The sequence below is a fragment of the Haliaeetus albicilla genome, chromosome Z (genome assembly GCF_947461875.1).
Source record: "Haliaeetus albicilla chromosome Z, bHalAlb1.1, whole genome shotgun sequence".
NCBI lineage: Eukaryota > Metazoa > Chordata > Aves > Accipitriformes > Accipitridae > Haliaeetus > Haliaeetus albicilla.
In genome coordinates this window covers 17,582,727-17,607,071 of record NC_091516.1, presented here as the reverse complement: position 1 = coordinate 17,607,071, position 24,345 = coordinate 17,582,727, and the positions used below count along the sequence as shown (strand labels likewise).

The 24,345-nt window shown below is 39.5% G+C and overlaps 1 protein-coding gene across 1 annotated transcript in view; it reads left to right on the top strand.

Moving 5' to 3' along the window:
- GLIS3 (GLIS family zinc finger 3) overlaps positions 1-24,345 on the top strand; it is a 180,820-nt gene that overhangs the window by 131,790 nt on the left and 24,685 nt on the right. Inside the window, exons 6-7 of the mRNA XM_069776864.1 lie at positions 13,723-13,864; positions 24,004-24,166. Coding sequence (XP_069632965.1) covers positions 13,723-13,864; positions 24,004-24,166 — 305 coding nt within the window. The remainder of the gene's footprint in view (positions 1-13,722; positions 13,865-24,003; positions 24,167-24,345) is intronic.

The following is a 24,345-nucleotide window of genomic DNA, read 5'->3' as shown; positions in this document are numbered from 1 at the left end:
ATTAGTTATGGATCAGATACATTATACAGACAAGCTTTGAGATATTGAATGCCTACCTGACATTTGCCTCTGAAAGCTGTCTGTCTCCTTAGCTCATTCAAATGGGTGTTGAGGAAACCATGCATGGATTCAGCAGACACATAGCTTAACACCTGAGCAGATGCTTAACATAGTAGGTGATACTCTTAGGTCTCTACTGGATTTTTCAATACTATGCAGAGGAGCATAGATCAGCTAAAGCATGTTTAGTCTTAACTATATTTTGCTCCTTATTTATTTATTCAGTTTGTACTTAGTCTTAGTCTAACATAGCAATTGTGCTTGTGTCTATTTTCCTGGCTTTTTCGGTGACAGAATTTTCATACTGTCTCTGGCAGAAAGCAAATATCATAGAGGCATAGCTTTGGGAAAGGCAGTCCAAAGGACATTTCTGAAAGTTGTCTACACTTGGTGGAGTTTTTTTCGAATTGTAGTGTATATGGTACATCTACCAAAACACTAAGGAGTGAAAGGGGCGGCGAGACCTCAGGAGATAAGGGATATGTGCACAGGCTTCAAGCTTGATTCATTTCTGCCTAATAATATTCCTTTTTGACACAGACTGGCCACTAGTAAAATGATGGCTGAACAGTGGCTTTTGGGGAGTTGTCAAAACATTCTCCCAGTGAAGATGGACTCTTCCAAGATTTGTTCCTGTGCTATCTGGTTGGAAGGAGATCTTTTCAGGTGTTATTGTGGTGAGGAGGAAGGACAGGCAATCAGGATCTCTCTAATCCTGCTGGTATTTGTGCATGTTTTCTTCCATGTTGCATTTATTGCTCTTTTGAAAACCAATCAGCTGGCAATGTCTGGAAGTCTTCAGAATATTTTTCCTGATTACAATAAAGAAAAAAGGTGCTACACTGCACTGCTGAGATGAAGCAGGCTGTATGAAACCTCAGCCATATCCATGACTACTTTGGACTGTAGCAGAGGCTAGCAGAGCACAGCAGTCCACACTAGGTGTGGAGAATGTCAGAAATAATAAAATAAGGATATGGATCATCTGGCCAAAGCAGTTCCTGGAATTGCCTTGCAGAGTGGCCTGTGCTGACCTTGACCAGGGTTCCCATCTGAACTGAGGGGCTTTACAGAAGCCACCTTGCACAGCTAGTAATGATCCTGCAGGTATTGCTCTTCTACCACTGTGCAAACCCCATAGTAGCAAAAGGAGGATATAAAATCTCCATCTTTAGAGGCAGATATCAATAACCAAATTCTTCTGAAGCCTAGTCATTTTATATCCCTAACAGTTCACCTCTTCTCTTTTAGAGCCCTGTTATGTATAATGTATATAAACCTGTCCATCTTACAATGAAAACATTAAGAGAAATGGGAGAAAAACCAAGTGTTTAAAGACATGATATCCCCCTATTGAACATTATTTCTCTGGAAATAAGACATACAAGTTATTTGCATTACATGTTAATGTGGAGTTTTCTGTAAAGTTTTGAGAGATTCTCTACCTTTGTATTTTGTAAGTCATGTCAGCAAAATAATACAGAGCTCTTGCTTCTTACAGGGCTGCAAACTTCTTGGTTGTTCATTGTTTATATTGTTTTAGAGTAAAAGCTGGCTTTTTTGTTATGACTACATGTTGATTTTACTGCACAATCGATGAAGCTACCAGTTTGTTTAAATATTTTGGAATAAACAAAATTTTACACCAGCATTTACATTTAGTGGAGAACATGAACAGAAAAAAATGTCTGGTGATTTTCTTTAGCTAGTATCTGGTTTATTTAATTTTGCAACACTTGTTTCCAGTTTTTCTTTTCATTTCCTTTCATTTCTCAGTATTTCAACCAGGTTTCTTTGTGAATCAAGAAACACGATGCTTAATGTGTTTGTTGCAGGTAATAAATTCACTTCTTTTTTATTTTTTCTAACTCAGAATGTTTAATTGATGAGGAAAGAGGGGGTCAAGGAGGGTTAGAGCATTACACAATTGGTATATTACATCAGGAGGTTATTCAGGCACTAAGCTAGTTACCAGTGACATTGTCCATTATGTGACTATATTAATCTGGAGAAACTGCTCTGTCTGTGAACACCTGCCTCATGGGGAGCAAACAGCCAGTTCCTACAGTATGAGCCCAGTTTGCTTCTACATCTTTCAGGTTTCACTTGCCCTTATTCAAACTCTTAGTTCAGATTTCACTGTTAAAACTGCAAAAGGGAGAGAATGGCTTGAAAGGGAAGCAAATCTATTTTCTTGCTTTGAGAGTGTAAGGATATTTTCCCTCATTTGTTCTCTATGGAGTCCATTTAAAAGATGTCACTAATGCAAAAAGAAGTGCATTCAGGGGCGAAGGGTCAGTGAGCAGTGCCCATGGCAACTAAGAAACTATTCTGCAGAAAAAATGCAGTAAAGAGTAAGTGTTTTAATCCCCAACTTTAATCCCTTTACTTCCTGTTTTCAAAATGAAATATAAATCAGGCACCATGGTGTGAAGCAATTTTTCCTAAAAGGGATGTTGGCAAAAAGGGATTAGGAATGGGCAGCAGTGTTTAAGGAATTTAATCATAGAATTTGTTGGAAAACTTTTGAGACTACGAATGACCAGTTCTTTTGAGTGCGGTCAGTGAGAAACAGGAAAACAGACCCTGAAAGCGATGGAGGACTGGCTGTGGCTGACCCCCCTCCAGCCACTACAGCGGCAGTGATGTGTGCTGTGGTGGGATGCATGAGGTGTACCACACAAGGAAGCTCCATCGTGGGGGATATGCTTTGCTAGTGGTGCATGTCTGTGCTCTTCAGGGAGGAAACGTCAAAACTCCCCTATGGTTTTCATGGTGCTCTGGCAGCTGTAGCAGTTGTTATAACCAGGAGATTGTTGGTTCACTCTGATGTTAACATTTTCTGTTTCACATCATGATTCCTCCCTGCACTTGATTTCTGCCCTGAGCTTGTAGTCCTGTGAACTTCAGCAGCATGATGTGCTGAAAAGTACACCAAAAGGAATAAGTGCTGTCACCCTTGTTACATTTACACACATGCCAAAAAATATCCAGATTGTCTCAAAACTCTGTAAACAGCTGTCAGCGCATGCCCATAGCATTTTGTATTCTTCAGGTTCATTTTTGGTAGCAAACAATATCCTTTTCTCCATTTGCATGTCTTCACTTCCCTGCCACAGCACATGCTTGAAGGTGGGCTTGAGAGAGCAGAATCCTTCTTTCTTTAGGGCCCTGGTTGACAGAGTCCCTTGGGAGGCAGTCCTGAAGGGCAAAGGAGTCCAGGAAGGCTGGACATTCTTCAAGAAGGAGATCTTAAAGGAGCAGGAGCAGGAGCAGGAGCAGGCTGACCTGATGTGCTGAAAGAGGAGCCGGCAGGGAAGAAGACCAGCCTGGCTAAACAGAGAGCTTTGGCTGGAACCTAGGAAGAAAAAAAGAGTTTATGACCTTTGGAAGAAGGGGCAGGCAACTCAGGAGGACTACAAAGATGTCATAACATTATGCAGGGAGAAAATTAGGCAGGCCAAAGCCCAACTAGAATTTAATTTGGCTACTGCAGTAAAAGACAATAAAAAATGTTTCTGTAAATACGTTAGCAAAAAAACAAGGGCTAAGGAGAATCTCCATCCTTTACTGGATGTGGGGGAAACATAGTGACAAAGAAGGAGGAAAACACTATGGTACTTAATGCCTTCTTTGCCTCCATCTTTAATAGTAAGACCATTTTTTCTAGCCCCCTGATCTGGAAGACAGGGACAGGGAGCAGAATGAAGGCCCCAGAATCCAAGAGGAAATGGTTAGCCACCTGCTACACCACTTAGACACACACAGATTTATGGGGCCAGATGGGATCCACCCAAGGGTACTGAGGGAGCTGGTGGAAGTGCTCACCAAGCCACTTTCCATCATTTATCAGCAGTCCTCTCTAACTGGGGAGGTCCCAGTTGACTGGAGGTCAGCAAATGTGACACCCATCTACAATAAGGGATGGAAGGAGGATTTGGGGAACTAGAGACCTGTCAGTCTGACCTCGGTGCTGGGGAAGGTTGTGGACCAGATCATCTTGAGTGCCATCACATGGCATGTACAGGACAACCAGGCGATCAGCCCCAGTCAGCATGGGTTTCTGAAAGGCAGGTCCTGCTTGACTAACCCGATCTCCTTCTATGACAAGGTGACCTGCTTAGTGGATGAGGGAAAGGCTGTGGATGTTGTGTACCTAGACTTTAGTAAAGCCTTTGACATTGTTTCCCACAGCATTTTCCTGGAGAAACTGGATGCTCATGGCTTGGATGGGCGTATTCTTCACTGGGTGAACAACTGGCTGGATGGCCAGGTGGAAAGAATGATTGTGAATGGAGTGAAATCCACTTGGTGTCCAGTCACAAATGGTGGTCCCCAGGGCTCAGTTTTGGGGCCAGTTCTGTTTAATATCTTTATCAATGATCTGGACAAGGGGATTGAGTGCACCCTCAGTAAGTTTGCAGATGACATCAAGTTGAGTGGGAGCATTGATCTGCTTGAGGGTAGGAAGGCTCTACAGAGGGATCTGGACAGGCTGGATCAATGGGCCAAGGCCAGTTTTGTGAGGTTCAAAAAGGCTAAGTGTCACAACAACCCTGTGCAACGCTACAGGCTTGCGGAAGAGTGGCTGGAAGGCTGCCCAGCAGAAAAGGACCTGGGGGTGTTGGTCGACAGCTGGTTGAATATAAGCCAGCAGTGTGCCCAGGTGGCCAAGAAGGCTAATAGCATCCTGCACTGTATCAGAAATAGTGTGGCCAGCAGGGCTACGGAAGTGATAATCCCCCTGTACTCAGCACCAGTGAGGCCACACCTCAAATAGTGTGTCCAGTTTTGGGCCCCTCGCTACAAGAAGGACGTTGAGGTGCTGGAGCATGTCTAAAGAAGGGCAATGAAGCTGGTGAAGGGAGCTTCTAGAGAACAAGTCCTGTGAGGAGTGGCTGAGGGAACTGGGGTTATTCAGCCTGGAGAAGAGGAGACTCGGGAGACCTTAGCACTCTCTACAGCTACCTGAAAGGAGGTTGTAGCGAGGTGGGTGTTGGTCTCTTCTCCAAGTAGCAAGTGATAGAACAAGAGGAAATGGCCTCAAGTTTGTGCCAGAGGAGGTTTAGAATAGATATTAGGAAAAATTTCTTCACTGAAAGTGTTGTCAAGCGTTGGAACAGACTGCCCAGGGAAGTGGTTGAGTCACCATCCCTGGAGGTATCTAAAAGACCTGTAGATGTGGCGCTTAAGGACATGGCTTAGTGGTGGACCTGGCAGTGTTATGTTAATGGTTGGACTTGATGATCTTAAGGGTCTTTTCCAACCTAAATGATTCTATGATTCTATGATTCTCATTACCCAGTCGCCCTTCAGTCTGGGCTTTAAATGTGCTATCCTGTCCATGATGCTACTTAAGCATCACCAGTATCTAAGCAAGAAAGATTGAAGCTGTATAAAGTATGCCTAAGAGGTTGCAGTTAACTGCCCTGATAGCAGCCCAAACACCCTTCAAGTCCTTAAGACTGTCCTCATTAAGTGTCCCTGTTCAGGCTGGGACCTCCTCTGCCTTCGTTGTTGGCACACAGATTTCACACTGCTGGAAATGGGTATTGGCAGCTGGCCTGCATTGACAGGTACTGATTTTGGAGTCCTTAGTACTGCTCCTGAGGCCATGATATACTGGCTTCACTGGCAGTCCCTGTATGAGGAGGGCCTTCATCTGCCCTTTTGTTTCTTCCCCGTGCTGCAGTGCTCTGCCCCATCAGCTGACACAGTTGTTTGTGAGACTGCACTGTAAGATGAATTAAGGCTTTAACAACAACAAAAAAACCCAACCTGAAACAGAAATGCCCCACAATAAATGGGAGGCTGTAGCAACGCTGAAAGCAACGCTGAAAGCAACGCCAGCCCAGCCATCTCATCACATCATCATCTAGCCAGGCAACACACTAAACAGACAACTCACAGACAGTGAGTGAAACTGTAGAACGATGTCCTAAGGAATCTTTGCAAAGTGAAAATCATATGCCTGAAAGCTAATGTCCTGGTTTCAGCTGGGATGTAGTTAGCTGTCTTCCTAGTAGCTGGTACAGTGCTATGTTTTGAGTTAAGTATGTGAAGAATGTTGATAACACTGATGTTTTCAGTTGTTGCTCAGTAGTGTTTAGACTACAGTCAAGGATTTTTCAGCTTCTCATGCCCAGCCAGGGCACCTGACCCAAACTGGCCAACAGTGTATTCCATACCATGGGACGTCCCATCTAGTTTAGGAACTGGGAAGTGGGGGGGGGCAGGGATTCGCCGCTTGGGGACTGGCTGGGTGTTGGTCACCGGGTGGTGAGCAATTGCCCTGCGCATCACTTGTACATTTCAATCCTTTTATTATTACTGTTGTCATTTTATTAGTGTTATCATTATCATTATTAGTCTCTTCTTTTCTGTTCTATTAAATCGTTCTTATCTCAACCCAGGAGTTTTACTTCTTTTCCTGATTTTCTCCCCCATCCCACTGGATGGGGGGGGAGTGAGTGAGCGGCTGCGTGGTGCTTAGTTGCTGGCTGGGGTTAAACCACGACAGCTAATAATTTGGATCTCTTACTGGTAAAGCTGGCAGAGGTTTTTTTCAGTTCTAGTCTTAGGTGCTAATCAAGGTATTATTTTGAACAGATGAGATTTCCTTGTAGGAACTGGTACATGCATGAACTTAAGTTCCAGTGGAGATTAACACAAAAACAAATATTTAAAGTGAAGGCCAGTGTTATATAAAGGATGCTGCAGAGTTTAAAAAAAGAATGTGAAATCTGAAAATCTTTGTTTCTGTATACTAAAAATTGCTGATGTTATCTACAGATTTTCATGGCAATTTTTGGTAACATGTGACAGGGAAAGAAATATGTTTGTGGTAAATGAAGCACCAGGTGGATGAGTACTTGTTTATTTTCTACATTTTTCCACTCATGAAGTGAAAATTTGCCAAACAGATGTAGTTTCAGAAAGGGACAGTAAATCGTTCTGCAGTACAAGTGGTTTCTTTGTGAAGCCGCATTTACTTGGAAAAGCTGATGTTTAGCAGTATCATGTACTAGCTATATCTCCAAATCAGTCTAGCACAAAAGAGTGATTTTTTCCTGCTTTTCGAATGGCACAGCTCAGCTCTTAGATTGCTGTTCACACAAAAAACAGCTACAAGCCTCTAAGAACTGCAAGAAAAAGACGATGAAATAGGAAGGATCACAGGTATAATGTAGGTAGCATTTTTAATAAGATAGTTGCATGTTTTCAGATTTGATAAAATCTGATATGGGGCAGGGAGAGATGTAATATGTGTATGTATCCACACACACGCAACTATATGGATGCTTTCCAGTTCTATGACTAGAGTGAGAAAGAAATAAAAGTAAAATTCGTGAAAATGTGGACTTCTCCAAGACAGCGGATGTCACAACAAGGAGCATCCTTAGGAGCCTTTTATGTTAAAACACATTACTTCCAACTATGTAGAGCAAAATTATAATCAGTTTTCAACAGAACTCGGACTGAACCAGCTTTTTTGTTTATTTCAGAAAATGGCCACTTACAATACATCTCACTCAAACTGTACTTCCCTTCTTTACAGTAAGATTTCAGTTTGATTTTTTAATTCAAAGTTTCTTTTCAGATCTGCCCCAGCTGCATTTTTTTCCCCTTAAAAATGGTGTTCTTGGTGTTCTATATAATTTTAATGAGGAGATAACCCAAACTATTCCTCATATTAGTTTAATACCAATCGAAAGAAAACTCTCTGTTCTGTATATAATAAAGGTAGAATTCATTTCATTCTCATCTTCTTGACTTGAAATTTGCTGATTGTGTATGTTCCAGGTCCTTTTGATTTTTAGTGCAAGAGGCTGAAAAACATTTTTGGTATGTTTTCCTGATTTACTTTATGTCACAAAGATGAAAGCCATTTTTGTATTTGAACTCAAATGTTTGTTGTAAAACTTCGAGAGAAGCAAAATTAACTATTTCTTGTATAGAACCTAACATCCCTACTGTGCAGATAGGCTAGTTTAACTTGATTTTTATTGTGTTTTCCCCGCCAAACATTTAATTGAAATAGAATGTAAGAGCAGATGAAAATAGCATGCACACATATCTGAAAGCTGTGGTAGACAATTAACAGAATAATGAATGCTATGGCTTTCTAGAAATCCTGCCGAGATGACTCACTGGAAACAAAGATTGTTGAGGAATCTCTTCTGTCTGCGTTGCTTCTTTGCCCCAAGATGTCTGTAGCCTCCAGAGGCAAGAATTAGGACACTTAGCAAGCGTAAACTTCTAGCAAGTGTAAACTTTTATTGTCTGCTGTCAAAAAGGTTTAGTACTATGCAAGAAAGCACTAGACCTTGAAGCTGATCTGCATGAGTAAAGGGATGATCCAGCAGGCAAACCTGTAATATGAGTAAACACTGTCACATAGCATGGCTTCATCTTGAATTTGTAATTTTCTAGTGGCCACATCTGTCTAATGTCAGTGTCATGATGCTAACAGGACATAATTTTACTCTAACTGTACAAGCAAATATTAAATTCTGGCTACTCCTTCAGAAAAGCTAGTACAGTATGTAGCTCTATGTAGGCAGGTCATGCTTCCCTCTTCTAATGCCAGCTTAACTTATGGGCAATAAAAATGCATGGAAGACTACTGGCTTATTCTCTACTTGACAAATAGCGCTTAGTAAACTTAATACACAGGCTATGTGAATAACAGAAATTCCTCCTTAGCTTTATAATGAAAACAGAAACATATTTATAAAGCTATTACAATTCATGTAAAACAATTCCTCTCAATGAAACATGGCAGTATTTAGGGCGGTTTTGCTGGTTTTACACGTGGCAGACACAGATCTAACCTGCACCAAAATAGACTACAACCAGTGTCTCCCTTACATAAGGAAGTACTCTAGTAGGTGCACATTATACATAAAGTCCATTAAGCCTGTTATCACAAAAGCAGGATTTAAAATGCTGTGATTTCATGACATAACTGGCATGTTTGAATGACTGGAGGAGTCCAGACTTTGCTGAAGAATCACTAGAGTTAATCCAAGTACATATAGGCAGGTTTTGAAGTTACTGCGATCCTATTTTATGTGGTTTGGAAACAAACTAGTAATGTTTGAGAAATCCTAAACTACTACTCTTCTGACTAAGTGTGTTCATAAACACACGTTTCTGATGTTTTGCTTGATGGTGTGCGATTTCTATTGAACAGGAATAATGTTGCAGAAACTAGCCAGGTTGTACAAAACCATACAGATCTCAGATAAAACACACATTGGTTAGAGAAATAGAAAACAAATTATCTTTTCTTTTGAGGAGACATTTTCTCTGGAATTATGTCATGCATCAAATCAACAGCATGTCTCTGCTCTTGGACTCAAATATAATGAAATTGAAAATTGAAGAATGTAGAATCTTACTCCCTTCTAATTACTTCTCCTTGTAACATTTAATCTTGGGTAATTATTTAATCATATCTAAAATGTACAGGAGTAGAATTTCCATCCATTGTTCTGAAAGCTGATAAACATTAGTTGATTGTCACAGAAGTAAAACAATTGTAAATCATGACTGACGGTGATTTGTTTTGTGTATTAGAAAAAACTGCCACAGTGTGATAATGGGAATGTCTCAGATTTTCAAATATAAAACTTCACTAGTCTACCATACAACTGAACTATTAAACTTGAAAATCTATTATTTAGAACAAATATTTCATACCAGAAGTTATCAGTGAGCTGAGCCATTGATTGTTAACTTGCACCTTGGCCAGCCATAAATTTAGGCTACATTACAGCACACACAAAATGTCAGTCCTCAGCATGGCAAAACTGTCAGTTACTGATTTGATCATTCAACAAGGTAACTTCCTAACCTTATAGTTCTCAAAAATAGATTGGCAAGTTTTCAGTACCAGTGCGATTGTGCTGGTGCTCAGCTGAGTGATCATGAGGGAAGCAAGGTGATCATGGGGGAAGCAAGGTATTGCAGCCAGAATCCTGGGAGGTTGGTGCTGGGATATGATTTATACAGAAGTTGAAAAGAGTGACAGCTGTCTTCTACAGCTGGTTGATGAGTCTACAGTCTAGGCCAGAAAAGAAATATATTTTGTTTAGAGCAAAGCAAGAAACAGACTGCAGCAATTAGATCTGGTCAATTATTATTTCTCCTTTATAGCTTTTTTAACTGAAGATAAATTTTATGGATGCAATGAATGGTTGGTTTATTTGCATGTTTTTAAGATCATCTGTTTTTTCATTGTCTGTTCTGTTCCTTCACATTCTAAAGAAAAATTGTAACTCAGATTTCCCTGCTCTTGACAAAATGCAAAACATTGGTTTCAGTTAAAACTTTTTATTAAAAGTTTTCTCTAAAATATGCAACAATATTTGACTGAGATAGAGGTGTGTTTTTTTTTTTTTTACCCTGAATGTCTTTACAGGAAAAAGCAATGCCTTAATCTGCCATATTTGAACCAGTCTGGTTTTTGCAGTCTGTTTTGCTCCAAAAAGGCCACATCTTATGCCAGCCCTGTTAATGATACAGAAGTAACATCTGGAAAAACATTGCACAGAGTATGAGGTTTAGATAGCAGAGGAAGGAGGACCCAGCAACCAAAGCATGGTTACTGTCTCTCTCAAACAGTAATGGTGGGTAATGGAGTTTTACAGAAGTTGTCTGGTTTGGGAAGCAGCTGTGATTTAATGGCTGGTTCTGCTAAAGGAAGCTTACCCATTTCTGGTCCTGCTCTGCTAAGCAATAGAGTAGAGAAGAGGTTCTCTGCCCCTTGCTCCCTATGATTTCCAATACTGCAACAGTAATTACTCTTAAACAGCAACTCGCATACATACCCTGTAGTAAAGGAGAGTAAAGTTATTCCCAGCACCTATTATCTGGTGAGGTTTGTAGGCCTGTGGTAGTATTTTTAGTGGCAATTTGAATTAGCAGTGTGTGTCTGCAGTTGCACAAATCAGTGTAATACCCACCCCTTGCTCAGAATATTTCATTATATGTATGTTAAATACATATATTGCCATTCTAAAATTATGTGTTATGATACGTGTATGCATGTGTCTATATAAGTTTGTAAAATCTGTATTTCTAGCCCTTGTGGTTATAAATATGAATCAATAATAGCCAATGCATGGATTAAGAACTATCTCCAGAAATCAGATCACAGCTGTCTCCCAGTGCTTGTTTCACTGTTTTTGGTTTTCTGTTGTTGATCCTGGGTTTTGGTTGGTTTTATAAGCATTGACTGTTGGGCAAGCTAGAAAATTTATGTCAGCATGGGTTATCATGATAGATGTGTTCTCGGTATCAAAGGATTTGCAAATGCAGAACAAACCTCCTGAACAGTGCAAAATAAAAAAAGTATAAAATAGGCAGTTGCTGTTATTTAATGCTTGTAACTAATATATACATCCTTAGCTCTCATTTCCTTGTTCTGCTCACTGTTTCATCCATATGACTGCTATCTGATCATAGAAATTGATTTTTGTGATCTTACTCACAAAAAAAGAAACCTGCACAAACAAACAACTTTACACAGGCAACCTCTGTAAGTTTGTATTCTGTGTGATAGAACCCTGATTTTTTAATAGAAGTCAGATTTTTTTCATATTTATTTTCATATTAGATTCCATAGAAATTTAAAGTCACATAATGCTCATTAATAATGTAACTGACAAGAATTTGAATCTGGATCTATCTGGCATTTAATTTCACATGCACTTAAAAAAGACATGTTACTAGTGATAGCAGTAAAAACAGAATAATTAGTGGATAATAGGAGGCAAAGATACATGCTACACTGGAAGAAATATTTGTACTTATAGCAAGTTGTAAATATAGATAACAAATGAAAAGCATTTGTCAGGGTATTTATCCCTTTTCTCCCTCTTTCTCTCCTCCCTCCCCTCCCCCTCTTCCCTCTCTCTCTCTACAGTTCCACAATAACAAATATAGCTCACAAATGTAGCATACCTTTGGGCTTAATAATGACTCACTAAATTTTTAAGAGAAGGAATAATCTACAGCATGCACAGTCTGTGCATAGGTATCATAGGTTGTGTAGTATCTCTTATTAGAGTCACCCGGCCTCAGGTCCTTATGATGTGTAAGACCAACTCTCCACTCTGTTGCAACAGTTTTATCCTAATGCATATCAGCAGAAGTCATTTGAATGATCATCAGCATCTTGTGGCACAGTAATGGGTCTTTCTACAGTTGCATTCAGAATCATGTGCTCTTACTCTTTTTTCTTCATTTCTGAAGGATGGACAGAATTCTCTCTTCTTGCTTTTCCTCCCTTTAGGAATTTGTTAGAGGTGCTAGGTTATGTTCTAGTTACTGTTACCTGCTCACTTTTCATGGCACCAAACAGAGAGGAGAAGCCTCAGTTGCATCTTTGAAATTTGCTTCTTGGGACTCTGATGCATGAGAGCAGCAAATCCTACTGCACTAGGTCAGGTTTCTGTCCATCATGCTGCATGAACTACCTCTTCATCAGCATGGGTGACAGGACAGGATATTTATCTGCATCTCAGCCACTGCAGTGGCCCACTTGCATATAAGCACACACCCTCCTTTTTCATACTTTTGAATGAATGCACCAGCCTGTGAGCCAAGATGGCCGAGATGGCCGTAAGGAACAGGCAAATTTTTGTTACATATAACAGTAACATCATGCAGGGGGTTGGGACAGGCATCAGTCCCAGCAGCCTGCAGCAGCATCCATCTGTCAGAAAACTCAGGGTGCAATTTTGCATTACAGCCAGGACAGCCTTGTGTCAGGGTGCTTTTCCATATTTTGGTTTTGAGATTATTTTTTTAATTGTATTTTTTTATTTGTATTGTATTGTATTGTAGCCTCAGGGTGAGATTGTTCGTCCAAAGAAAAGCTCTTTTTATGAATTTGTTTATTAATTGTTTACAGAGGGAATTTTCTGCTGGATCAGCCAGAAAAACAGGCTTGCTGTTGATGGATCAGGTACCAGGCAAGTGGCCATGCATGCAGCTGGGATTAGTGGCAGTGATGGAGCACTCACTTTCAGATGAGTTCAGCCATAATGTGAAACAAATGCAGTCCTAGTCACTTTAGCAATGTGGTCTTGAGACAACTTTGGTCCATATAAAGTGGTACCACTTCCATCCTGACCATCTTGAATGATACTACTCCTGGCTGCTCGCTCCCAGTCACTTGTTTCCATTGCCATGAGCATCTTTGCTTTTCTGGTCCTTCAGTGAGCCAGTTCAGGGCACTAAACCAGCAGGAAAATATTTGTATTTTTTATAGTGCCCCTCTGCTGATACAAGAGATGTCAGACATTATCCATGAATCAGGACAAACTTCTCTCTTTTGCAGTGTATGACAAGAGAACACATGCAAGTCCATCTGTCCAAGGTCCTATCTGTACAAATAGCCCTTGTCCTGGGTACAGTCTTGTTAAGCAGCTGGAAGATTTTCCTTCCTCAGATTTGAAAAATGCCTGCTATAATGGAAGAATATTAACCAGGATTTAAAAGAGAAGAATTCTGCTTCTGTTCCATTTCTTTCTCTAACCCCTCAACATTTCCTCATTGTAATTTTTCAGTGTCTTAAGGATTTCTGTGATTTATTTCCTTTTTTTTGCCCAGGCTATAATCATTTCTCCTTTTCTATCTCTTGTGTTTCAGTTGCGATTGAACTCAGAGCTTGGCCAGGACATCCTGAATGACTGCCTCATAATCCAGTCCCTCCAGCCAGCCCCATCACCACATGATGATGGAGAGAATACCATGGGACACTCCCCAGGGCCTGCTCATGGTATTTACCCAGGTATAGAAAAAGACAGAAACAGCCTGCTGTATTGTTGCTCTCTTAAGATTAGAGATGATTTTGCAGAGTAGAATGTACTCTGAAATCTGTATATATCTCATGAGAAGGATAGGATCTGCAAAGATAAAAAGATAGATTTTGAACAGATTTTTACACATTTTTTGAGGAAGGCAGGACAAATCATATTTTTTCCATGAAAAGACCTACTGCAACAAAGACCAATATTTTTGCTCTATAGGCATTTGACTTTGCTAGCAATGCACTTCTACCATTCCGTGTAGACATCTTGAATTCATTAAGCTTCATTTAAAGTCAAAGGAGTATTTTTCCTCTTCCTTATTTGTGGATCACTTACGAGTTTTCCAATAGATCTAAATTAATGAAATTAAGTGCTGCATTATAAACTCTCATATTATAACTATAAATACACCAATAAACACATTTATGCTATAAATGTGATAATCCTATTTTATTGTTATAGTTAAGTATTTGAGATTTTCATATTAAAATACGTAACTGTCATACCTTCCTAAATGTACAATTGTTGTTCACATTTCAGCTAAATTTAAAATATTTGATAAATTATGAAGGATAATACTTCTCAAAGCTCAAGACAATGATGGGCAAGATGTTAACATTTTTTAATGCTGTATTTTAGTAGTTGTGAAGACATCTGTTTTTATCTTTCAGGCAGAATGCATTACATCTTCTAGCAGTTCAACCTTTAACTGAGAACCAGATGTAGGAAGTGAAAGAATTGGCTGAATGTTATGTGCAGAGCTGAAAATGACATTATATGAAGTGGCCACTTCAATAAGTGGCTTTATTTTACAGAGAGGCTTGTAAACCTATCAATTCTATAATATGTTTTTGTCAAGCCTGTTGTGAGCTACACACTAGTTGGTGATCATGTAGGTTTATATGACAAAAAATCAGGATATTTAAAGCTGTGATTGACTGTATCCTAATTTATAAAATAGTTGGTATTATTTGTATGCTGTTAACTGTTAAATGCCTTAGTCTGAGTATAGGCTGAGTGTGGCATCTGTTATTTGAAAGCTAAAGGAAATTTCAGATTTTAAAGATTTGATTTTGGCCAGGGAACCTCCAGCGACGTGGTGTTCATTACAGTTGCTTATTTTATATTGTAATTTGAGAGGGAGTTGGACAGTGAGGAATGCTGAAAATTAAAAAATTATTTACTGGCATTACCCAGTGTAACGTGCAAAACTGAGAATAAAAGACTCAGCTTTTCCTTTTCCTTTCAATTCCCTAGACAGGGTGAAAGCTGGGTGGGGACAGAGTGTCAGATGAGCTGAGACCAGGTTTTCAGAAATCTAGGACTTTCTCACAGGCGATTTCCACTGGAATCTGTTGAGCACTCAGCTCTTCTACCAGTCCAGCTTCCAGACTATGATTAAGTGTCAAACTCCAGCTGCTGGGTCAATCCAAACCTAGGCTGACAGCAGCTTGAACAAGCTGCTGCCCCATGACATCTCAGAATCCTAAGCCAAGTAAAGCTATTGCCTCCAGCCAGCCCTTAGCTGGCAATTTTCTGCAGTCACAATGTCCCATAGACAGCTTCTGAGACTGTGGCATTACTTTTTGTAATCTCATTCATGCCTCGTCTTACAATACTTGGGGTTTACAGCACTACTAACTATGGACATTCTTTGATCTAATAATTTATTTTGGTTTTTTTCTTACTTGGTACTGCTTTCTATTTTGCAGCAATTGTTATAGCATTAATCAACATACTTTTATCAGCATTAATTTCTCTGTAAGTGAACTGTAACTGCTTTCCCTTATGTGTGTTCACAGCTATCTATAACTTGGCAAATTTCTTGTAGTTTATTCACTTGTGTTGTTTCACTTCAATTAACTGAGGGTATTATGTCAGGTATAGATGAATCCATGTCACTTCATTTTGACAACCAGTTGAAATGAATTGTTTCATTAACTACTCATTATGGCTGCTACATAATAATATACTATGTAAATAAGTGAGATAACTCCAACAGGGAGGGAATTATTTTATTGAAATGGCAACATGAAAATTATTCATGCTCCAAGGAGAGAAAAACAAAACACAAAAGCTTAAGTGTCCTGCCTGAGAGAAGCTACCCTTTAAACTTCTCTGAAAAGAACATATTTTTTAATTACAAAGAAAAACTTTGAGACTTTTCTGAAAAATAAAATATGTAACTTTTACTGGGAACTGTTAGAGACAGCATATTAGCTGAAATGTCTGTGCTACTTTTCAAGTAGAAACAGGAACAGATTTCCATTCTTCCAATGCCTTTAAATCAGACTTTTCTCACTTGAAGGATACTTTTCTTACCATTTATGCACATTTAAAGCAAAGGTAGGTTTTCTCCTTTCCTAAGAGATCTACAGAATAAATGTTTGAAAGCAAACTATTAGAAATATGTAAAAGATTACAAAAGTAGACATTTAGGTGCTAGTCCATTTCCACTTACCAAAGTACAACAATGCCTGTAATGATCACCATTTCTCTGTACTGTTAAAGTACAGAATCTGCAAACACAGATCTATTTAAATGAAATACAACAATAATCTTTTTGATTACGTATCTATCACTTAAAGTTAAGACTGCATAAATATTTTTTCTTATCTTGTGGCCTTTGTGACTTTATAAAAGAAATCTGAACTGAGTACAATCTTATTAATACAGTGCAGTAACATGACAGATCCTTTGCTTATAAACTAACAGAAAATTACATTTACAGGTCTAAAGTTAAGCACGCATGCATACTGTTCTAGGGCTAAGCATAGTGATATTTTGTAAAACAGAAATTCAAAGTCTGTTTGTACTGAAGCATGAAATTTCTGGTAGCACCTAGGTTTTAATTTTAAAAAATACATAGGCTTGGGGGTTTATTCAGTTCATAGAATGAAGATATGAGCAATTCATTCATAACAAGAATATAAGAATGATGTTTTTTCTACTATGAAATCATATCAGCTTCCTTTATGTAGTGCAATCTAGAATCCCTAAGGCTGAAAGAATCATAAATAATGCAATACAAAAAAAAAATTTGTTTTTACTGTGCTGTTTGGTTAAAACTTGACCATTTCATATTTAAGAATAAACCAGAATGTGTCATTCATTTATAAATATTTACTGAATACAACACTCTGCTCTGCTCCAGGGCAAGCAAACGATATTACTAAAGCTTGCAAAGTGCATGATTTTCTTTGCAAGTTGGAAATTAAAAGTTGCATCAGGAAAGTTACAGAAGATTTTGCAATTCTAAGTGTATTTTAAGTTATATCTTATGCTCCAGTACTGTGAAACTTTGGCCTAACTACTTTTATGCCTGTGACTTAAGACATGCATTACTTAAGTAACACTTTTCCTTGTGTGGGGTTTTTTTCCCAATGAAATAGTACTGAGCTAGGCACTCTACACACATAATAAGAAAGAATTAATTCATTCCCAAAGGAGTTTATATCTAAGATAATGTTAGGGCAGTCGGTAGATACAAGAGGCAGGTAGAGGATAGAGGATTCATACAGGAAAAATGAAAGAATTTTATTAAAGTAATTGTCCCAGTGAGTGAGCTCCCTAACCATTAGGCACCATGGGCAGTGGAGGAGATGTCTGATGAAAAAGCAGTCTGTTTGTTAAAGCTGACAGCCTTGGGAAGTAGTTACAGCTCATTACTGGAAGAAAAAAAGGATGAGAAGAACTGAGATATGAATGCCTATTGCAGTGAAAAATGGAGGGAATGGATGCAAAAGAGTAGGTGATGTAGGGTAACCAACAATTAAGAGGATCTCTGCTGTCGCTTTTGGAGCTCAATTTAAGTATGGCATACATAGCCAGAACTCCTGCTAAAGGTGTGTTACCAGGTAGGACCATACACATTCTACAGGGGGTTGAAAAGTGTTAATATTATTATCTTACCTATTTTAAGGAGGATAGTTTATTTCCCTTCAGACTTGTCCTTTTATTCACCAGTTTTAATAATGAGTGTATAATTTCCATTTTGAGACAGCTTAGTGGTTCTCCAAGAATTGATGTAATTGTTGGGTTCACGTTGTGAAGAAGAGAACATTTATTGATGAATTGGTACGATTTATAGTTCCTTTTTTCATGATGAGACAGAACTTCAGAAACTGCAATCCATGGAAAGAGAAGAATCTGTCTCAAAAGGTAGGGATGTGATGTGAAGATGCCATAGCAGCAACAACTTTAAATCCCAGTCCAGACCCCACCTCATTGCTTCAGGGACTTAATTATTTCTTAATCTCAGAAACTACAGGAGTTTCCAGGATGTTCACCTTTCTCAACTAATAATCAGTCCAGCTGCCCATCATTGCAAGTATCCAGCAATAAGAATAGAAAATGTTTGTCGTGTCCAGCTCAGAGAAGAGACCAAAGGATGTTAAAAAATTAGAATCACACACCTTTTCTTATTTATATTATAGGCTGCTTTGGCAATATCTGGGGTAGCAATTGGAAGGCTTTTAGCAAGCACCATTTTACCATTTTTATGAGAGGCCTATAATTACCTATAAACTAACTCTGGTATTTTTATTCTGATTCAGCTGGTAATTCTTCAATGACTTTCTTAATTTTCCTCTCTTATTTTCTGAGCTGTGGAGTAGGGGAAAAGATTCTTAGTAGGTGGTGTGGTGTCTCAGGACAATTTTTACATATGGAAGACCTTTACCACAAAAGTACTTTATGTTCTAAGCATTTGGATTTCTAAATATTTGAGGTAAGGGATTTCAAATGACAGAGATTGACTGAACAGGTCTCCAGATAATAAGACTGGATTACTGTAGAAAGTTCTTTCCCATTTTTTCCCAGTTTGTTTTCTTCTTCTATCCAAATGTCTTGAGGGGGTGGACTTTGTAAACTCTCCAGCTTTCTAGGTGCCTCCAGTACTTGGATGCTTCCAGTATGCCTACAGAACATCTGAAGAAAGATACAGGGACCATCAATGCAGATGGTCCCTGCAACAGACTCACTTCAGAGACAGGCTTATTATCTTCATAATGTGATTTTGACTTCTGCTCTACTTCTTAATGCATGATGGGATCTTAAGTTCCATGCATACTGCAGTTTTCAGATTTACAGATGAGCTGGGCAGGATCAAGGCAACACAGGCAGCATGTTTTACATTTGCTGGGCTTACAACTTATGGCTCAACACAGCACATGCCCACATATTCCTGGCCACAAAATCCTGTAGGGAATTATGGGCTGCCTAGGGGAGCTGAGAGGGGAGACTATATGGAGGTGATGCTCCCAAGTGCAAAATGCATTTCAGATTTTTCCTTCTGTGCACTAGTAAATCACTTGTTCACAAGGACTGCATAAATATTTGCTATAGAAACAGAAGGTTAAATATAGTAATTAAAAAAACCACTCTTGCAAATGTATGTATGTAATTTTAATTGACTGAGCTACAAAATGAAACCTTCACACTGCCTTATTCTGTATGGAAAGAATTCTCAGCCATACTCCAAATTCATGCTGGCAGTGGTAAGAGGAGAGGTATTTTGGGGGCAGAAAGAGATTGACAGAGTGCTGATTTGACGGTAATGAATCCAAGATAGTAAATTATACCATTGCTGGTAATTTGCAAAGGAGAGGGTGATTCTTCTGCATTTAAAAAATGCTCCATGAAATTACACCTTTCTGGCTCCATTAAAAAATAAATTTTTTTTTAGGCTTTGGGTTCTACAACTTTTTAAATACTGCTTTTCTGTCTTTTTTTTTTTTAAAGGAACCTTATTCAGAATCAGCTTTTTCTCTTCTCACCACCTAATTTGTTCCTATGCATCATGAGAATGCATGTGAATTTATCTTCTCATAGAGAAGCCTTTGCAGAGATACTTTCATGGAAAATTCTTATATGTTGATAATTGATTTGTGATGAGACTCCATAAATGAAAACATGGCTCCTCCCTCTCTGCGGCTGAAACAGTGTGGGTGTAACCCAATCCAACGTTCACATTCAGGACTAACAGGTTATAACCATCTTGCCATCTTGTAAATCATGGTGTAGCTTGGGCTTTTTAAGGGACACAGAGGAACAGCATCAACAATTCCTTGTTTTGTTTTTTTTGTTTGGGGTTTTTTTTCAGAATATCTGAATCTTTTAAAGATTACTTAAAGTGTGTTAGTTTATCTTGTATTGATAGGGAGAAAAGCCTTGTTGTAGGAAGCCTTTTTGTTAAGTAATACTTACACTTAATTCTGCATCTTTCTGTGTGGACCTACCTGGTCGTGGTATGTTGGAGTTAGTGAGCATGAACATCTGTTCAGTTTCATACTACTCAAATCAAGTGTTTAATGGGATCAGGCACTGAAAAGACATTCCTTTGTGTAGATATTTCCTGCCAGCACTTTGAGCAAACAACTCACATTTAACAGCTAAACCACTAGAAAACCTTGCCACACACACAGCTCCCAAGAAAAAGTGGTCAAGTTATCTAGCAGTTTCTTAAATAGTGTCCAAAATTTTCTGTCAGTCTCTTAAGACTAGCTCTACTAGGGAAATGACCTGTCACTGACAATACTTGTTGACTGCCATAACTCTGTAGACTGCCAAAGGCTGACAATATTTCCTTTCAACTGGTATTTACAAGATTCAGGTAGTAGCTTGGACCAATGCCTTGTCTACACTAGAAGTTTTAGTAGTAGTATTTCCACTGGGAAGCAGCTGCCAGCACTGCGATTTCACTTCACTGGGTGCCCAAGGAGGTGCTTTTGTCAGCACAGAACTTCTATGGACCAAGAAGCTACAGTGACAAAAGATATGTTGTGCTGTCCAGGGGTGTTATATGGATCCACACCATCATTCATGGTGCTGCTTTTCAAGGCTTCATTACAAGGCACTGTGGGAGCCCAGGTACACTCTTCTGTCATGCTGTGGTCATTTAACTTACCCTGTGTACAGGAATATGTTTTTGCAGCTAATACATATGCTTTTTCTTCCTTAAATATCCTACCTGCACCTCTGGTCCCTGCCATAGTTAGCTCTTACTTTACACTGTGTACTGTCTCTTCATCAGAAACAGAAAAAAAGTACAGAGAAATTGCTGGGAAACCAAGCCAAAAGGTACTAAAGTAGCAGACACTGCTACGATGGTGAATATCACAGTGATATTGGTTGTTTAGGTTGCTCTAGTTCAGAGAAAGGACAGATGGCTGCCCATGCCTGGCTGCAGACAACCTTTTCCCAGGGACAAAGTCACCAGGTCTTGGGCAGTGCTGTGGGAACACATGCTACCACTGCAGCCTGGACCAGCTAGAAATGTGCAAGCACAACCTAGAAAATACTTGCCTAAAATCCTTACCATGGTTGTGGCAGAGAAGAGCTATGACAGGGCAGAACAACTCTTGCTATCTTATGGTGGGAATCCAGCCATAGTCCAGCCTTTTTACTCCTGATCAACCACAGCCTTGAAGAAATTTGTTTTAAACTCAAAGATCACAGTACTGGGAAACAAAGTCATTGTATGTTCTTAGATATTTTATTGCTTTTCTCATGGAAAAATGCTGCAAGTTACCCTATTTTTGCAATGAATAATTTAAATACTCTCTGTTATTATTTAGATAATCAGGGTTTTCCTTTGCAATGTACTGATTTGTTAAATATTCTCTCTGCTTATTCTGCCAGCATGTGCATTTGGTTGTTTTTCAGTATTTTCTTCCACGCTGCATGTAAGCATGAAATAATAAATTCAAAAGGTCATGCCTTTGTTTTCCCCTCTGCGTTTGTCTTGATGCTAGTCTGAGAGATGGTTGTGGAGAGAGTGGGTTTTGGGGTGCGTGAGCAAAGTGAAAGTACAAGAGAAGCTACCTTCCCCTGTGTTAGCGGGGGTTCTTCCTTGGCCCTTTCTTAGTGAGTTACTCTGCTGGCTTAAGTGATTTCTCATCTCCCTGTGGGATATGCATCCTCTGTACCTCTCTTAAGGCTTGGGATGCCTTCTACTATCAGATGTCTGTTGTCACTTGGGTTGTGATTAGGAGGCTCTGGTCCATACAAGAATTAGCAAACAGTAGAGGCTAGTGCTGAGGCCAGCCGCAGGCATTTTTGTTGGTCCTCATGGCCATGTGGTAGAGCAGCCTCCACTGCTCCAGCTTCGCCCACCAGTGTAGCTCATGCCAACTTTCCCTAAACTTTGACATTACCTCTGCAGCATCTATATTAGATGTTTTTATTCACAAAGTGATTTCCTTATCTGTCACCTTGCACTGTCTGTCATCTCCACCCCCTGAAAGATGTCCAAGACTGCTCTTTAATGAGGCTACAGAATAATTAAACTCCTAAGCCTTTCCTTAACTCTGCCTCTGGTGAATATCTAGTGTGTCACAAAGGCTGGCTTGTGAGGATGAATAGAGACTTTTCAGAGGACTTGGGAGATGAGGTGGACTTCTCACCCTTTTGATCTTGGGTAGCAACATTCAAAATTGTGACCTGTGAAATAATTTTCTTGAAGACTGATCTATGGTGGGGTTACTCCTAAAGTAGTGTTTGTTCTGCTAGAACTGCAGCATCCATGCAGGTATTTTAGACTAGAAAGATCTTCTACCCGTGACAATGCCCCTTGGGTAACTGGTTTAAATTCTAGGATTATATCAATAAATTGGAATCACTAGCTCCAACATATTCACTAACATTAGTTTTATGGGTAAATTTTTATTCTGTAAACTAGGTCTGAACGATACTTTTATATAAAGAGACTGGAAGATATGACAACCAAACAGTCAGAGATCAGTTTCATGTTGTAGACAGCCTATCTATCTAATTCATTCTCAGGGTTCATAAAATATTTAAGAGCATGTATTTGGCTGCCATTCAACATTGACATAAGCTACCTGACTGTCCTGGTTTCAGCTGGGATAGAGTTAACTGTCTTCCTAGTAGCTGGTACAGTGCTATGTTTTGAGTTCAGTATGAGAAGAATGTTGATAACATTGATGTTTTCAGTTGTTGCTCAGTAGTGTTTAGACTATAGTCAAGGATTTTTCAGCTTCTCATGCCCAGCCAGGGCACCTGACCCAAACTGGCCAACAGTGTATTCCATACCATGTGACATCCCATCTAGTTTAGGAACTGGGAAGTGGGGGGCAGGGATTCACCACTCAGGGACTAGCTGGGTGTTGGTCGGCGGGTGGTGAGCAATTGCCCTGCGCATCATTTGTACATTTCAATCCTTTTATTACTACTGTTGTCATTTTATTAGTGTTCTCATTATCATTATTAGTTTCTTCTTTTCTGTTCTAGTAAATCGTTCTTATCTCAGCCTAGGAGTTTTACTTCTTTTCCTGATTTTCTCCCCCATCCCACTGGATGGGGGGGAGTGAGTGAGCAGCTGCGTGGTGCTTAGTTGCTGGCTGGGGTTAAACCACAACACTGACACATATGTCAGTAAAAATAATTGAGTAACTAGATTTTCAGAGGGATTTGGTAATCAGTGTCTTACCTTCTGACTGCCTGATTTAAAGAACTTCTGAAAACAAGGTTACAGCATTTGGGGTCAACTAATTAGGACATTTGGAGGGAGTCCTGTATTGCTTTTTTGTTTAATCATCCAGAACCTTTCCTTATTTGCAATGTATACAAGAGCAACCTCATAGAAAATTATGAAACTGTTAATGCTAGTTTAAAATTTTTGTATGGATTACTGGGGAGTCTGGGGGCAATAATAGCAATATTTGAGTTTGGGTTGACCTCCTCAAGAAATTTGGGATTTTTACAGCTGAGGGGAAAATGTAGAAAGTCTTTCACTATTTACAAAACTGTGCTTTCTCTTCACTAGCTCTAAAAATATGTATCTTAGGAAGTATTTGACACCTCTTCCACAACAGGAAGCTATAGATGATTTGCAGCCTTATTCAGACAAAATTCCCAAGACAAGGAGTACAGCTATGTCATTCCTAGTTTTATGAAAGTGTCATTTGGGAGCAGCAAAGGTTATTTTTATGTGGGTTTTTTTTCTTCTCTTCAGACAGAAAACAACACTTGAGAAAAACAAGTTAGTTGCTAAGAATTGGCACTACAGCTTTAGGGGAGGTGTTACCCATTAGTATTTGGTCATTTATCAATGCGATTGCCTGCCTGATGAGGATTATTTCTCTCCTTTTGCTTTCAGCCACCATGTTCCCCAGCACACGGACAAGTCGAAGTGCAACAGCAGCTGGGGCAGTGTCCTCGTCCCAGCCCAGCAGCCACCCGTCCCCAGGATGTAACGTTCAGGGTAGTCCTCTCCATCCTCACCCCCAGTTATCTGTTCTCTCAGCTGCGGACTCAGAGAGGTAAGACCAGCCCCTGCTTTTCTCACCCTGAGCCTGTGGCAGGACTGCCTTCAGAGCTGCCAGGATGGGTGGAAACTGAATTGTTGGTGCGCTGAAAGTCGCTGGTGGCAGCCACCGTGTAACAATTGCTCTGGATAAGGATTTACCAGGGGAAGGGGGGGTGAAGGGAACTCCATTGT